We start from the raw sequence: 19,213 nt of genomic DNA on the forward strand, positions 1-19,213 counted from the left end.
GATAAACTTAACTGTTACTAGAGGGTAATAAAATCAATCCAAGGACAACAAACCATAAAACATAGGTTTCTTTTTCTTCTTCTGATCAATAATGAGAACTTTTATTAAAGATCAATAACGAAAATTTCAATATTTTACCCACAAGAGATTGGGAGAAAGGCTACCCAGTCTTCAGGGAAGAAAAAAAAAAACCCATTTGTCCTATCCACTGCTAAATTATTAGTGCTTAAATCATTTCCTACTACTTATACCCATGTCCTTTCTAGACTACCTCTACCTCTGCTAGCCCCTTCCACTTGTAACAAATCGCTTCTTCTAATTGGAGTTGTTGGTGGTCTTCTATGTGTGTTACATCATGATCAAACCATCTTAGTCTACTCTCTCTCATTTTATCACCTTTTGGAGCTACTCCTAGGTTCCTACGGATGACTTCATTCCTAATCTTACCCTTTCTAGTTTTTCCATTCCTCCATCTTACCATTTGTGCTTCTGCCACATTCATTTTCTAGAAATGTTGTTTCTTGACTGCCCAACACTCTACTCCATACAACACAGCCAGACATGTTGTTTCACCTATCACACAAAAGTCCAGATGCATCCCTCCATTTTGCCCAATCTGCTCTAATTCTTTGGGTGGCATTCTCCTCAATCTCTCCCTTATTATGAATTGTTAAACCAAGGCACCGGAAATTATCACATTGAGTTATCTCTTGGTCTCCAAATGCCACCTACAATATAACCCATCTATCTAATGGCATTTTCAGAATCCCCCTGGTAGGTTTTAAAGATTTAGGGGTATGTCAGAAAGGCTGTTGAGGAAGTGGTTAGTATGAACTGATTTGATGGCCTATGGTTTAAAAGAACGTGTACCCTGAATCGTTCAGGTCCATGTTTTGACAATATCAATGAAAAACTACACCTGAAGCTGTAAGATCCCCGTTACTAGAATAAGGATCATAACAACATAATAGTAGGAGAAAATTGCTCAAGGAGTAGCCACAAGATGCAAAGAAGGAAAAATAAATGACAAAACTAAGAAGTAACCTTATAATCCATATTATCAGCACTATGAGCAGAATATTTACTGGGAACGACAATAATAACTCCTTTAGACATGCCCACGGCAATGAAGTTGGCATGAACGGCTAGAACTTGTGGAGAACCATGGTCACGCCTGAATGCCTGAGACGAAATGGCTCGTGTAATTGCATTGTCAGGATCAATATGCAAATAACCAACTGCAGGTGGGCCCCTTCGAATACCTTCTAGCCTCATTGGCTGGGCAGCAGCTCCCTCTTCCCAATGCAAACCAGAAGAAGCATGCTTTTTCTCAAGTTCCTCAGCTAGTTCTAGTGGCTTCTTAGAGGGCCGCAATTTCTTTGCTGTTTTTTTACTTACCCTCTTGCTCTCCAATTGAAGAAATTTATCTTCAACAAGCTCAGTAATGCCACTTCTTGAACTGGTATCATCACCCACAAAACTGACTTCTCCATCTTTGGTATCGGATGACACACTCTTCTCTGAATCGTGTATTCCCAGTCCCTGAACTACTAAATCATCTTGCAGTCTTTTAGCTTTCTCGTATCTAGGGGAAGAAGGAATATCCTTTTCAAGAGAAATAGAATCTGAAACATTAGAACTCAGATCCTCCTTGTGAGCATTCTCGTTTGTAGAAAAAGAAGGATGGTTCTCTTTTTTAATATTAGTTGAATTTGAAATTTCAGATTTCTCATCCGTATCGAGAACCTCAGCAGTCCCAATAGGTGAAGTGGCCTGTGGTTCAACAATGCTTGTGGAAGTGGAAGAATTGAGATTCGATAAATTTTCCTGGGAAAGTAATCCAGTTCCATCTGATTCCGAAGCTTGCGCCCGTTCAATTTGCATATCTTTAAGACAGGAAACTTCATTACTCTCATGTGAATTTTCTGTAACTTCATCTCCTCCACAGAATTCCAGCACTATTGATTCTGCACTGGAAGATGGAAATTTTCTCACTTTTTCATCTTCCTCGCTTAATTTCCTACCTACCAGAATAATTCCAGATCCAAAACCATCGCAAGCACCGCCTGAATGAGACGGCTCGTCAACATGGGCATTTCCATCTAAAAAAGTGTTCAACTCACCAACTGAATTATCTAATTCTTCAGTATGAAGAAGTTTCCGCTGAATACTACTGCTCGCTCTTCTCGACTTGATCGCAGCTGCATGAGGAGTGGGGATAGAACGTGAAGCGGCCGCAGCAGCAGCCAGGGCAGCTCCAGGCTTAGGGTTTGCTTTAACTCCACCGAACAGGGGAGAAAAGGGGCGGGAAGCACTCCGACCCAAGGAGAACGTATTACCAGAAGGTTCATCAGATCTTATTCGTCTAAGAGAACTCGTATTCGAATCAATAGATTTCTCCTCCAACTGTGCAGAGTTTAGGGCTTCTCGGGATTTTAGGGTTTCGTCAACTATCGAAATTCGGGAAACTGAAAGGGATTCATGACTGCATACCGAAGCGTCATCGTCATGAATCTGACTCTCCTCTTTCGGAAATGAACTTAAATTGTTTCCAGATGTTGGGATATTGGAAAAGCGTCCGCGACGAAACGCGGCACTGTCGAACAAGGTTGACGAAGAAGAAGATGATGAATCAGAGTCGTTTAGGATTTCATCGACGGTGCGATGGGGGACACCACTGAGGTCGTCGTCATCGCTGCTGCTATGTATCTGCAGAAACGAATCTAGATCGAGATCGCCAGAAGGTCTACTCAGCATCTCCGTCATCATCAAATCTTCATCCATTCACATTCCATCTCCGAGTGAAGAACGGAAAGACTGAATTCTTTTCTCCGGCCCTGCTGGACCAGATGTGCGCAGTGCGCTCCTAATGATACGTAATTACATATGGCACGCACACCCCACGCTCAGTGTCAACGGAAGAGTACAAGACAGCAGTGAGCAAATTCCTAGTTTCGGTCCTACATCCCCGCCCCCACTACAGTGGCGGGGTGAGTTCGGGCCTTCGGGGTGAGATGGAGAATTCCTAAATTCTTTAATTTATAAATATTTTATAAATAGGATTATAGGAATTTAAGGATATTTTAAGAATTGGATTACGATAATTTGGAGTTTTTTATAAATGAAATTATGATATATTAGAATTATAAGAATATGAGCAAATTTTAGAAATATTTTAAAGATCAATATTAAATCTATGGATATTTTATTAATTTATCATCGGGTTTAGGAAATTATATGCAAACCCTATTTAAGAATCGAGAAAATTTGCCTATCTGGGACCAGCAAGGTAGGGCCTAGTTTTATAGGGAAAATTGTCATTCCTACAATCCTAATAATTTTCTATAACTAATTAATTAATAATAAATTACAATATTTTGTGATAATTTCCAAAAAAATAATTAAAATTGCTATTGATTAGTAGTAATATATAGTAAATTAATTATTTACAATAAGAATTAATTAATGTAAATTATTTACTTTTTAAGCCTAAATTATTTACTATTAATCATAGAAAATGTAATTATAGTAAATTAATGTAATTATGATAAATTATATTATTTTTAATTAAAAGTAAATCACTTGTTGTTAATAATGTAACATGGGTATGATTGAAATCAACCAAGTGGTCTAGATAGGTGTGGATAGACTGTTTCTTAAATTATTTAATGAAATAATAATCATGGATTGTTATTTAAATAATTATGAATCAATTTCTTATATATTAATTTCCTAATTTTTTGATAATTATCTAGTTGAATAATAATGGATTATTATGTAAATAGTTTTGGAGGATTTTTTTCATAGATTAATTTCTTAATTTTAATTAGTTATTTAAAAAATAATTATGGATTATTAGTTAAAGAGTTTCCCTAAATTATTTGCTAATTTTTAACTACAATTATTGATTTTATAGACATTAGTAAATTACACTAATTAGTAATATCTTTTATCAATCAATTATTTATGTAAAAATTTGAAATTTTATTAAATTACAATGATTAATGTAAACTACTATAAACATTGAAATTTTGAACATTTATTAATACCAAAAAATTATTAAATAATGGATTGTTTATTAATTTTTGGTAGAATATTAAATTATTTAAGATTTGTTAAATAATGGATTATTTCTGAAATAATTATTTCATAATTTTTGGTAAAGTACTTTCCAGATTTTTTTAATAATTTTCATAACTAATGGATTATTTAGCAATAGATTATTATTTAACAATAATGCAAGATGCCATGAATATATAGGAAACATCGAATTCCCCACTCTTTATTTTGCTTGAAATCACATCTATAGATATAAATATTGTTTGATTTGAAAAACCAAATCTTAATAAATTATGACTATTTTTATGGGAAAGTGGAGAAAATATAGGGAAATTATAGATAGTAGTGAATGGGAGAATAAAACATATATTGAGCTAATTAAGAAGAGAAGTTGGGTTGTTATAGAAAACGAGAGATGCGAGTTGTGGAGGAGAGAGAGAACCCAATGGAAAGTGAGAGGAATGAAGAGAGAGAGCGTTGAGGTGGCAAATTAAGCAAAAGTTGAAGAATAGAAATACATAGAAGTATATAGTTGTTTTATATTTTAACTTTTTAATAACCAATACAATCAAAACTCGACTCGAGTTGATTGGTTTTCTAGTATTAGTCTACCAATTTTTCAACTCAACCAAGTTTGGTTAATTTCGATTTGGCCATTTGTAAACCAAACAAAACTAAACCGACCTAACCAAAAATAAAAATTAATATTTTATATTTAAAATATAATTTTTTAATACAAGAAAGTTGGAAAATTCCCATATTTCTTAGTCTAAAATATTTTTTATCATAAATTTAAAATTTTTAATTTATTTTTTAATAATAGCACTACAGTTTATTAAATTTAAATTTAACTTTTTAAGTTTAAATCTTTTGAACAAGCAAAAATAGACCCAAACTGATACAACCCGAGCTAGCGGGTTTTTACTAATGGCCAACTGGTTTTGAGTGACAAATTCCTGACCTAAATAGGTCAATTTGGTTGGCCAAACAACCTGCAACCGAACTGAACCAACAACCCTTGAAAACTCTTAATTTCAGCTAAACTAATAGTATAATCTCTAATAAATAACAATAGTTTAATCTCCAATAATTATTGAAAATTTATAGCAAAAGTACACAATTATTGAAAATTATGAAATCTATTATAATTATTTTTCTACTTTTAATAATTTTTTAAATTTATTACATGATTTAGTTATTTTAAGTATTTAAAATTAAGTAATGTTAATACTTCATTATTTAAATATCTAAATAATATGTAAAATATTCAAAAAAATTATTATTTGAATTTTAATTATTTTAATGTTATTATGTAATATTAAGTATTTTGTTATACAATTATTTAGCTATTTTTTATGTTTTGTTATTTAAGATATTTAATTATTGAAATATTAAAATAATGTTTTAACTTTAATGTTAATTTTTTATTATTTGAATAACATTTAAATTTAATAATTTATAAAATTATAATTTATATTGTTACTACATAACTTCATGGTGAATTTTGTAAACATATAGAATTATTAATAATATGAATATTATTAAATCTATTATAATTATTTTTTGACTTTTGAATAAATATTTTAAAGTTAGTATATAATTTTGTTATAATATTTAAATAATTCTGAATAATTTTAATTAAAACTTTTTTTAGTATAGATGTAGATAAAAAGTGGGGGAGAGGAATTAGAAATAGTTTAGGAGGAAATCTCTCTAATAAATTAGAGATTAAGAGATAAATAGGAATTAAAGACAATTTAGGAGAAAGTGGGGAGAAGTGCCAATTGGCTAAACATTGGAAAAGCAAGCATGGACGTGGACTAGCAAGTATATGTATATATAAATATATAACATGATGGTAAGTGGCTTGTCAAAGGTAAATTATTATATAGGAAAAAATTTTGTGAAAGGTAATTTTTTTAATTAAAAGTGTATTGGAAAAAATATATATTTAAAATAAATAAAAAATATATGGATAATAATATATTTAATTTAATAAAATGAAAAAATAAATAAATAATCATCGCCGTCATGCAATAGAGTGAAAGAGGGAGAGATGACATTTGTCATTGTATTTTTGTTTTATATAGTGGAATAATTGTAAATAGTTAAATAATAATTAATTTAATAAATAAATAAATAACTTTAGGAAAATAAATAAGATAAATAGACAATCAAGTGATAGAGTAAATATATATAAATATATACATTATTCTATATCTTACTTTCCTGGCAATAATAATTTGTTAGATTATTAAATTATTAACTAATTAAATAGTTTAGTAAAATAAGTAAATAAATAAATAAAACTTTATGTATTATCGACACATGATTGGAAAAAGCTATCTCAAATTATTTAATTAATTAATATAGTGTTGTTAATGGGTCAAGTTGAACTATAGGTCTTCCGAGCCCATGAACAGGCTTAGACCGATTTGTGGCCTGGCCTAGCCTAAGACTTTGCCCGTGGACCAGCCTGGCCCGTTGCACAGTATGAACCTGTACAGACATGGAATAAAATAAAAATTTAAGATATTTTTTTTAAATTATATTAAAATTCTCATTATTTTTTTTTTTTATTTTTAAAAAATGGCTTAGCCTGGTTTCGTAGCCCAACATGTTCTAAGACTTAGCCTACGACATGGCATAGGCCCGCATGGGCTTGAGCAGCATATTATATACAATAATTATATAATATATAATTTTATTATTGCATATATAAACAATTGTATACATCAAAATTCATATAAAATAAAATTTTAAGATATTTTTTAATGTATTTATCTATTTTTAAAATTTATCTTAACTTTTTCATTATTTTTTCAAAAAAAAAAAACATGGATTGGCTCGATTTGTGGCCTGGCATAGCCTAAGACTTGGCCCGTAAGCAAGCCCAGCCTGTGGCACAAGACAGGCCTATGCAAGGTCGGGGCGAGGGTTACGCCAGGGTGACCCCCTAAACTATCCCAAGGGAGGGAAGTATGACATGGCCCAACACGACCTGATTGTAAATACAATGAGAGATAGAGACAATTTTTAACAAATATGACAAACGTAGAAGTGTAGTGGCATAATTGTAAAAACCTAAATAATCTACCAATTAGAAACTCTACTTTCCCAAAAAAATCTTCCAAATCTCTCTCTCTCTCTCTCTCTCTCACATGTTAATATAATATCCTAAAATTTCCCCTAAACAACCTCCCAAACTTTCTTCTAGGTTATCTCTAATTCTCATTTATCTTCTCCCCCACTTTTTATCTACTTCTATCTAAAGCAAGTTGTAATTAAAAAAATATAAGAATTATTTAATATTCTAATAAAATTATATAATAACATTAAAATATTTATTAAAACGACAAAAATAATTATAATCAATTTAATAATATTCATATTATCAATTTTTATACGTTTTTACTAAATTCATCACAAAATTATGTACAAACAATATAAATTATGATTTGCTTGGATTATTCAATCTAAATGTTATTCAAATAATAAAAATATAACATTAAAAATGAAATAATATTTAAATATTTCAACAACAAAATATTAAAATTAATATTTTAAATCATTAATAATATATTTTAAATAGTTACTAAATTAATTTCACTTATAATAAGTAGATTAAGATTTTAAATATTTAGTTAAACAAATAAATACTTTGAATAACGAAATATTTAATATAACTATATTTTAAATAGTTAAAATAACAAAATTATGTATTAACAGTAGTATAATTTTATGGATTATTAAATTTAACAAGGAATTAATATTTTAAATTTTAAATAATATTATCATTTCAATAAATAAATAAATAATATTGTAAATAACTAATTTCATTTATACCAATTAATAATTCTAGAAAATAACTTTCAAAAAAATTATAGTTTATTAATATAAAATTTAAAAACTTAATCTTTATTTATTATATATTTATCTATACTAAATTAATATTTATTGTATTTCAATAATTATTTATTGTTTTTGGGATAAATATATTTTCAATAATTATGTATAAATCTATTTTTGTTTTTTTATTTAATAGAATTTTTCAAAAATAATTGGAGTTTAAACTATTGTTATTTAGCTTTTCAATTTTAATTTATTGTGTATTTTCACTATAAATTTTTAATAATTATTGGATATTAAACTATTGTTCACAAGTCAGTTCAGTTCAATTGTAGGTTGTTTGGCCAACCAAATCGGCATGGTCAAGTTGGGGGTTGGTCACTCAAGTTATATTCGTTTAGTTCAGTTTGGTCAGTCATTTCAAAATATTTAAACATAAAAATTTAAATTTAAAAATTAAGTTTAGATTTTAACAAAATTACAATAGCATTATTAAAAAATAAATTTATGATATAAACTATTTTAGCCCAAGAAATATTGAACATTTCCCACTTTCCCATATTAAAAAATATATTTAAAATAATATATATATATGGTTGGGGTGTTCGATTTTAATCAGTTTACAAATGGCCAAAGCAAAATTGATCCAACCTAATCGGGTTGAGAAATTGTTGAACCAAAGCCGACTATAAATACTAGAAATCGGGTTGGTTAGTTTCACTAGTTTGATTCGGAATGGCAACAGGGCGGGGTGGGGACGAGGAGTCTCTCCCCATCCCCATAAAAAATTCCCGTCACCATCCCCGCTAACGGGGACAAAGTTATCCCCTTCACTGCGGGGATCCCCCTCCCCATGATTCTTTATAATGTCAACTATTTTGTTTTTGTTTTTGTTTTTATTTTATTTAAAAAAATAAAATTAAAATAATTAAAATTTACAATTCTCTTAGAAAATATTCAAACATATTCGATCATATTTTTTAAAATATTAACATATAGATGTATGTGTACATATATACATATATAAATATATGCATATATATACATATATATTAGTGGGGATCCCATGAGACAGGGATTGGGGTCCACTAGAGAATGCTCTCTTCGTCCCTGCAATGTCCCCACTAGTTATTACCTATAATATATGGCTCAAAACACTTGTAGTGCCTTTATTAACTTCAGGCTGCATTTGGAAGAGGTGTAAAACGTCATCAGTGTATTTTTACACTGAACCTTAAATATATATGACCGTTGTATTTTTAAATGTGATGAGGTTTTACATCTATCATCGACATAAAACTACACTCCATCCAAATACACGCAAAACTGAACCGGAGTGTAGTTTTACGTTGATAATGATTAGACTTTTTTACCAAACGCGTACAAACACGAACCGATGTAAATTTTACATTGGTTTTGATTTACATCGCATCTAAATACAGCCTTAGTAATCTGCATACAATGTTGAATTTTGAAAGTTTTGATTTATTTAGACATATATTATATCTCTGCCCAGGTTCTATTATGTTTTCATATTTGAAAGTCACTTTAAAATAATTCAAAAATGTTCTTTTGGCAATAATATGATGAACATACATGCCATGTGCGCTTCCACTTATCTATATATATATATAGCAAGACGATCCACGCTAGCATGCCTCTCCTTGCTCCAAACCCCCTTTCTAATTTTTTTTTTAATTCAACATAATTGCCCATTAAACCAATAAGGAAACAACATAAGCTAAATTATCTATAACAACCAATAAATAAAGAAACAAGGATTTGATGTTATAATGTTTAGCCAAGTGGCACCGCAATCCCCCACTTTCTCATAAATTATCTCTAAGTCCTATTTATATTCTCTCCCACTTTGCCAAGTGGCACCATTATCCCCCACTTTCTCCCAAATTATTTGTAATTCCTATTTATCCTCTCCCCCATTTTTTATCCATATCTATTTAAAGAAAGTTTGAATTAACAAATTTAAAGTCTATTTGAATATCATAATTAAATTATATAATAACTTTAAAATATTTATTTAAAATAAAATAAATAATTATAATAGATTTAAGAATATTCACATTATTAGTAATTTTCATTTTTACAAAAGTCATCACAAAATTATGTACTAACAAAATAAAATATAATTTTACAAAAATGTTATTCAAATGATACAAATTTAACATTATTTTAATATTTTAATAACAAAATATATTAAATAACAACATATTAAAAATAACTAAATAATTATATAACAAAATATTAGCATTACATGATAACTATAAAATAAATAAAATTCAAATAACAAAAAAATAAATATATAAATAACTAAGTATTTTAAACAACAAAATATTTAACATAACTAGATTTTAAATAACTACAATAAGGAAATTATTTAACAAATTAAAAAAAAACATATTAAAAGTAGAAAAATAATTATAATATATTTAATAAATAAATAAATAATATTTAAATACTATATTATAAATTAATAACAACATTATGTAATAATAGTATAAACTATAATTTTATAGATTACTAAATTTAATAAATAATTAATATTCTAATATTTAAATAATGATATTATTTAAACAACAAAATAAATTGTAAACTAATTTCACTTATATCAATTAATAATTATAGAAAATAAATTTCAAAAAATTAATATTTATTATTAATAAATTTAAAATCTGAATTTATATTTATTTTATATTTATATATATTAAAATTAATATTTATTGTATTTTCAATAATTATTTATTGTTTTTTGTGATAAACATTTTCTATAATTATTTATAAATCTATTTTGGTTATGTTATTTAACATAAAATTTTCAATAATTGTTGGAGATTTAACTACAACTATTTAACTTTTTAAATTTAATTTATTGTAGTTTTGTTATAAATCTATTTTTAGTAATTATAAATTTCAGTTATAATTTATTAATTAATATTTATTGAAGATTAAACTATTATTTGAGATTACACTATTTATTGACTAGTTTAATATAATTTTAGTATTTATTGTATTTTTATAATTAGTGTACTTTTATTAGTTTTGTATTGTATTTTCATTATAAATTTATCTCCAATAATTGTGTATTTTCGCTATAGATTTTCAATAATTATTAGAGATTAAACTATTGTTATTTATTAGAGATTATACCATTAGCTTAGCTGAAATTAGAAGTATTAACTAATTGGTTTGGTTTGGTTGTAGGCTATTTGGCTAACCAAATTGACTTCATCACTAACCATTAGTGAAAACCGACCAACTTGGATCATAATGGTTTTGGTCAATTTTTAGTTTGGTTGGTTGTTCAAAAGATTTAAACTTAAAAATTAAATTTAAAATTTAAATAATTATAGTGGCATTTTTAAAATAAATTTATGATATAAAATATTTTAAACTTAAAAACATATATATGTTAGTTCGGTTTTGGTCGATTTACAAATGGCCAAAATGAAAATTATCCAACCTGGTCGAATTGGGAAATTATTGAACCAAAGCCGATAAAAAATATTAGAAATCAACCAACTCAAGTTGAATTGGGTCAGATTGGTCAGTTTATTCAGTTTCATGAACAACCCTAGCTAAAGTTAATTATTATTATTATTTTTGTATTGTAAAAAATTATTAAAAGTAGTATATGAAATGTAAATATTTATTAATTATTTTAAAAGTTAAAATATAAAATAATTGTATACTCTTATGCGTTTCTATTATTTCGCTTTCACTTAAGAAAGCCCATGCATCACACGGATCCCCACTATATCTACCTATACATGTATCTATCTGTCTATCTATATAGCAAGTCAGTCCATGTCACCTTGCTTCTCCTTGTTCAATTACCCCAACCCCCCATTCTCCTTGACATTCTCTCCTCTATCTTCATTCATCTCCCTTCTGTTTGAGTTATCTCCCCCCCCCAACTTACTTATCTCACTTTCTATAAAAACATAACCTCTCTCCTTAATTAGCTCAATACATGTTTTATCCTCTCATTTACTTCTATCTCTAATTCCCCTATATTCTCTCTACTTTCCCATAGGGCCACAATTTATTAAGATTTGGTTTTCCAATTCAAACAATAACATTTATACCTACATACATGGTTTAAAGCAAAGAGAGGGGAATAACGGGAATTCGATGTTTTCTTATATATTCATGGCATCTTCAACTATATATTAAACAATTTAATAACCTACCAAAAATTAATAAACAATCCATTATTTAATAATTTTTTTATATTAATAAATGTTTGAAATTTCAACGTTTAGCGTAATTTACATTAACCATTGTAATTTAATAAAAATTCATTAAATTTTTACAATAGTAATTTATTGATAAAAGATATTACTAATTAGCATAACTTAAAAGTTTCTGTAAAATCAATAATTATAGTTAACAGTTATCAAATAATTTAGGGGAACCCTACAACTAATAACCCATAATTATTTTTTAAATAAATAATGAAAAAAACAATAAATTAATCTATTAAAAAATATTCTCCAAAACTATTTAAATAATATCAATTATTATTATTCAACAAATAATTATTAACACATTTTGGAAAATTAAATTAGGAAACTAATATATCAGAAATTGTTCCATAATTATTTAAATAACAAGCCATTATCATTATTATTTCAATAGATAATTATTAAATAATTTAGGAAAATTATTAAGTCTATCCACACCAATCTAGACCTCTACTTAGATTTTGTTGTACATTAATTAACAACAAATGGTTTACTTTTAATTAAAAATATATAATTTACCATAATTACATTAATTTGTTATAATTACATTTACGTTGATTAATAGTAATCAATTTAGGCTTAAAACATAAATAATTTACATTAATTTATTGTTATTGTAAATAATTAATGTACTATATTATTTTACTAGTCAATAGCAATTTCAATAATGTTTTTGGAAAGTATCATAAAATATTGTAATCAATTTTTATTTAATTTATTGTTAGTTAATTAGTTATAAAAATTTATTAGAATTATAGGGATGACAATTTTTCTTGCCCCTCCCTGAATGGGGTAAGTTTTTTTAAATCTTAAATGGGAACAGGGTGAGGGATAGGGAAAATATTTGTGCCCAAAATTAGGGATGGCGTTTGCATATAATTCCCCAAACCCGATGGTAAATTAGTAAAATATTTGTAGATTTAATATTGAATTTTACAATATCTCTAAAATTTTCTCATGTTTTTATAATCCTAGGATCCCATAATTTCATTTATAAAGTACCCCTAAATTGTCATAATCCAATTCCTAAAATACCCCAAATTCCCATAATCCTATTTTTAAAATATCCATAAGTTAGATTTTTTTAGGTGATTGCCTCAAAGTAAGAAAAATTTGGGGATTCCCTATCCCGAATGGGGAACGAGTGCCTCGCCCCACCACTGGGGTCAAGGTAGGAATGGAGTAGAGAGCCTTGACTTATGGGGAGTAAGGGACAAGGAGAGATGCCCCATCCCGTGAAACGCATTGGCTTCCGCTAGCGTTAGAGCTTGCCGTCAGCAGTCCTCTCCTTGCTCCATTACCTAAACCGAGCAATTTTAGAGGGGGTGCAAGATTCCCTCTAGAAGCATTAGGAGTTGCCACATAACATGTCTTATCTCCTTTTTTCCTCTCATTTTTATTAGGAAACTATCATCCACTTTCTCCTAAATTATCTCTATCTCTCCCTAATTCCTATTTATCTCCAAAATTATCTCTAATTCCTATTTAATCTTTCCCCCACTTTTCATATATATATCTAAATAAAGTTTCAATTAAAACATTTAACAATTATTTAAATGTTATTGATGGTGCGCAATCCGGGCACTCCTAACTGGCTGCTGACTGGCTCCTTGTTGGCGACGGACGGCACCTGAGAATATGAAAAAGAAGGATTCTCGGGGATATACCCGGTGAGAATACTCCGATGCTTAAGTCAGAACGCTGGGGAAGGAAAAAGAAGAGTGCGAAAGCTAAGAGTATAGGTCGCGCTTTTTCACTGTGCTCGAGAGATTAGCTCGCGAGTAAATATATATTTAGTCTTCAAGTACGAGGGTGCGGAAATATTCAAAAGTCTCAAAAAGGTCCTCTTTCCCTTCTGCCTCAAGGGCTTTTATAGGGGCATTCTTGTCAGATTGCGTAACCGCCACTGGGCCCATGCCACAGTTGTTACCTATCAGGGCTGCGCAGGTGGCCGTTGCAATGTACTCCTTGCTCGGATGGGTGACACGTCTCCAAAGGGCAGGCATGCCTCTGCCTGCTGAGAGACGTGGGTACAGACTGTCGAAAGGATAGGGAATGCGCCGTCGGTCAAGGGACGTGGCGTAGTCTAATTGGTACGGTCTGTTAGATAAAAGCTTATTGAGAAACGCTTGCGCTGCTCACTTGCGAGCTAAGGAATACTTCAGGGTTACCCTTATTAGAATTGGTCTCTGGAATGACTTATCTGCTTAGGGGCTTGAGCGAGCTGGTTTCCTTAGCTTGCGAGCTAAAGTAGCCTCGGAATATCCCCTTCGGGGTAGCTCGGGGAACCTGAAGCTCGTGTTGTAGCGAGCTGCTTTATAGGCTCGTTACTTTGCCGTTACTAGGCTACGATGCTGAGTTGTTTGCTCGTATTGAGTCAGGTCCACGTGTCATCGTTTCGTAGGTCGGGCCAAATCGTCCTCCATCAGTTATAATGTAATTATGCTAATAACTTTAAAATATTTATTAAAAACACAAAAAATAACTATAATTGGTTTAATAATATTCATATTATTAATAATTTTATATTTTTATGAAATTCATAGTGAAATTATGTAATAACAATATAAATTATTATTTTGTAGCTTATTCAATTTAATAAATAAATAATATTTTAAAATTGTATTTAAATAACAAAATATTAAAAATAACTAAATAATTGTGCAAACTTACATAATAACTTTAAGGAAATAAAATTTAAATAACAAAAATGTTAAAAATTTTATATATTATTTAAATATTTAAAATAATGAAATATTTAAGATAACTAAATTTAAAATAGTTAAAATAACGAAATTATGTAATAAATTTTAAAAAAATTTCTTAAGAGTAGAATAATAATTATAATAGATTTCATGACTTTTGAATTAATAATAATTTTATATTTTACAAAATTATGTAATAATAGTTTAAATTATAATTTCATGGAATATTAATTTCAATAAATAACTAAAGTTTTAAAATTATAAATAATGGTATTGTTTAAATAATTAAATAATATTAATAACTAAATCATATCTTATATATTGTTTCAAAAACAAAAAATAGAATAAATAACAAAATTTTGTTATAACTTTAAAAAAATTATCAAAAGCACAAAAGTAATTATAGCTAACGGGCCCCATGCAGTGCACGAGATGTGGCACCCCTTCCTTCCCCATAGTCAAGACACTCTGCCCCATCCTTGTCCTGTCCTTGGTGGCGGGGCAGGTTGGAGGTGAGGCACCCATTCCCCGTTGGGGATGGGGAATCCCCAAAATTTCCCACCCTGAGGCAACAACTTAAAAATAATATACTTTGTGGATATTTTACAAATAGGATTATGGGAGTTGTGGTATTTTGGGAATTGGATTATGACAATGTAGGGGTATTTTAAAAATGGAATTGTGGGGTCCTAAGATTATAAGAATATGAGGACATATTTTAAAAGTTAATATTAAATCTATTGATATTTTACTAATTTACCATCGGGTATGGGGAATTATATGCGAACCCCTTCCCTGATCTGGAGCAAAAATATTTTCCCCATCCCTACCCTATCTCTTTTCCATCCATATTTAATATTTGATAAAACTTGCCCTGTTTGGGAAGGATATTATTTATGTATTATTAATAACTAAATCATATCTTATATCATTTCAAAAAACAAAAATAGATTAAATAACAAAAATATGTTACAACATAAAAAAATGAACAAAAGCACAAAAGTAATTATAACTAGCGAAGCCCCATGCGATGCATGAAATATGGTACTCCTCCTTGCCCTTTCCCCCTTCGTAGTCAAGACACTCTTCCCATTCAAGGCGAGGCACCCATTCCTTGTCAGGGATGGGGAATCCCCAAAATTTCCCCACTAGAGGCAACCACCTAAAAATAATCTAATTTTGGGTATTTTACAAATAGGATTATGGGAATTTTGGGTATTTTAGAAATTAGATTATGACAATTTGGGGGTATTTTTATAAATGAAATTGTGTGACCCTAGGATTATAAGAATATGAGGAAAAACTTAGAGACATTTTAAAAGTCAATATTAAATCTACTAAAATTTTACTAATTTACCATCGGGTTTGGGCAATTATATGCAAATTCCATCCATGATTTGGAGCAAAAATATTTTCCCCATCCCCACCCTGTCTATTCCCCATCCCTATTTAAGATTTGAGAAAACTTGCCCCGTTCGAGGTGGGGCAAGGTGTTGTTTATGTTTTATATACTATTTTTTAATAATTATATTTATGTTTTATATACTATTTTAAATAAATTTTAAATGTTTTCAATATAAAAAAATTGAATACTAAATCATATTTTAAAAATTATTTAAAAAATAGAAAAATATTAAATAACAAAATTATGTAATAACTTTAATAAAAATATAAGATATAAATAATGAAAAAAATAAATATTATTGTAATAGTGGAAGTAGATTAAATAACTTAGAGGTATTAAATATTTTTATTAGTTATTTATTGTATTTTCTTTATAAATATTTTTCAGCAATTGTGTATTTTCACTATAAATTTCCAATAATTATTGGAGATTAAATTATTGTTATTTGTTAAAGATTAGACTATTAATTTAGCTAAATTAGGAGTCTTCTTGTGGCAATTCAGTTTGGTCGGATATTGTTTGTCTAGCCAAATTGATCTGGTTAGGTTAGGGAGTTGGTTATTCGAAACTGACCAACCATTTGTGAAAACTAACAATTGGTTAAATAATAAATGCTCAAATTTTTAATGTTTAGCGTAATTTAATTACATTAATCATTGTAATTTAATAAATTTTCATTACATTTTTACAACAATTATTATTCATACAAGATATTACTAATTAGCATAATTCACTAATTTCTATAAAGTAATAATTATAGATAACAATTATCAAATAATTCAGTGGACTCTTTAACTAATAATCCATAATTTTTTAAATAAATAATAATTAAAAAAATTAGGAAATTAATCTACAAAAATATTCTCCAAAACTATTTAAATAATAGTCCATTATTATTATTCAACTAAATAATTATTAAAAATTTAGGAAAATTTAATTAGGAAATTAATCTATCATAAATTGTTCCATATTTATTTAAATAACAATCTGTTATTATTATTATTTTAATAAAAAATTATGAAATAATTTATGAAAATTATTAAATCTATCCACACCGGTTTAGACCACTTGGTTGACTTCAACCATACTTGGTTTTACATTAATTAACAACAAATGATCTACATTAATTAAAATTAATGTAATTTGCCATAATTACATGAATTTACTATAATTATATCACTTTGATTAACAATAAATAATTTATGTTAATTTATTGTTTTTATAACAACAATTTCAATATTTTTTTTGAAATTATCATAAAACATTATAATTTATTGTTAGTTAATTAGTTGTAGAAATTTATTAGAATTGTAGGGATGAAAATTTTCCCTATAATACCAGGGCCCACCCTGAATGGGGCATGTTTTCTTGAATTCTAAATAGGGATGGGGAAGAGACAAGGTGGGTACAGGGAAGGGGTGGGATTTGCATATAATTAATAATTCCCCAAACCTGATGGTAAATTAGTAAAATATTAATAGATTTAATATTGATTTTTAAAATATCTTTAAATTTTTCTCATTTTCTTATAATCCTAGGATCCCACAATTGCTTTTATAAGATAGTCCCAAATTGTCAAAACCCAATTACTAAAATACCCCAAAATTCTCATAATCTTATTTGCAAAATATTCACAAATTATATTATTTTTAGGTGGTTGCCTTAGGTGGGGAAAATTTGGGGATTCCCCATCCTTGATAGGGAATGAGTGTCTTGCTTCAAACCCGCCCCACCATTGGGGACGGGGCAGGGATGGGGTAGAGTGTCTTGACTACAGGGGCAAGGGACAGAGAGGAGTGCCCCATCCCATGCATCGCACGGGACCCACTAGTATATATATTACGGAAAAGTACGGACAGGCCCATTGCAGACCTATAAACATTCAAAATGTCAAATACCCCCACTCTATACACCAATGCACGCCTGTGAATTGGCATCAATTCTGAGCTGGAACCTACCCCAACTATACATTGGGCCTAAAAATTCTGACCCTGGGTTGAACCATCATTCTAAACAAGGAAGTCTAAAAATTTTCTCATTTTTTCTCATTTTTGAATTTTTTTAATTCTGACCTTGGGTTGAGTTTTTTTAATTCATCTCTCTCTCTCTCTCCCTCTCTCTCTCTCTCTCATTACAATAACCTAAATAATCTAATATCCTAAAATCTCTCTTAAACAACCTCCCCCACTTTCTCCTAAGTTATCTATAATTTAGTAGAGAGTTTCTCTTCTAAATTATCTCTAATTCTTATTTACCTTCTCCCCCACTTTTCATCTACATCTATCTAAGGAAAGTTTGAATTAAAAAAAATAAGAATTATTTAAATATTCTAACAAAATTATATAAAATACTTTAAAATATTTATTAAAAAGACAAAAATAATTATTATCAATTTAATAATATTTATATTGTTAATAATTATATATTTTTACAAAATTCATCACAAAATTATGTACAAATAATATAAATTATGATTTTTCTGGATTATTCAATCTAAATGTTATTCAAAATAATAAAAATCTAACATTAAAATGAAATATTATTTAAATGTTTCAATAACTAAATATCTTAAATAACAAAATATTAAAATTAATATTTTAAATCGATTAATAATATATTTTAATTAGTCACTGAATTACTTTCAATTATAATAAATATGTTAAGATTTTAAATATTTAGTTAAATGACTAAATATTTTAAATAGCGAAATATTTAACATAACTATATTTTAAATAGTTAAAATAATGAATTATGTATTAATAGTACTATACTTTTATGGATTATTAAATTTAACAAGTAGTTAATATTTTAAAATTTAAATAATTATATTAGTTCAATAAATAAATAATATTGTAAATAGCTAATTTCATTTATACCGATTAATAATTCTAGAAATTAACATTCAAAAAATTATTGTTTATTAATAGTAATTT

The 19,213-nt window shown here is 28.2% G+C and overlaps 1 protein-coding gene across 4 annotated transcripts in view; it reads right to left on the reverse strand.

Annotated features, from left to right (window-relative positions):
• The window catches only part of SETH5 (transducin family protein / WD-40 repeat family protein), a 36,290-nt gene extending 33,263 nt beyond the window's left edge, over window positions 1–3,027 (reverse strand). For 2 of the 4 annotated variants that reach the window (XM_088902060.1, XM_088902059.1), the window contains exon 1: window positions 1,086–2,998. In XM_088902060.1, the coding sequence (XP_088758186.1) occupies window positions 1,086–1,139 (54 nt within the window). In that variant the 5' untranslated portion in view covers window positions 1,140–2,998. Of the gene's footprint in view, window positions 1–1,044 lie in introns of all 4 variants that reach the window. The other 2 variants (XM_010253227.3, XM_010253218.3) reach the window with 2 other exon arrangements.
• Between the last annotated feature and the right edge of the window lie 16,186 nt (window positions 3,028–19,213).

The sequence above is a fragment of the Nelumbo nucifera genome, chromosome 3, assembly GCF_055504915.1.
Source record: "Nelumbo nucifera cultivar China Antique chromosome 3, China Antique-T2T, whole genome shotgun sequence".
NCBI lineage: Eukaryota > Viridiplantae > Streptophyta > Magnoliopsida > Proteales > Nelumbonaceae > Nelumbo > Nelumbo nucifera.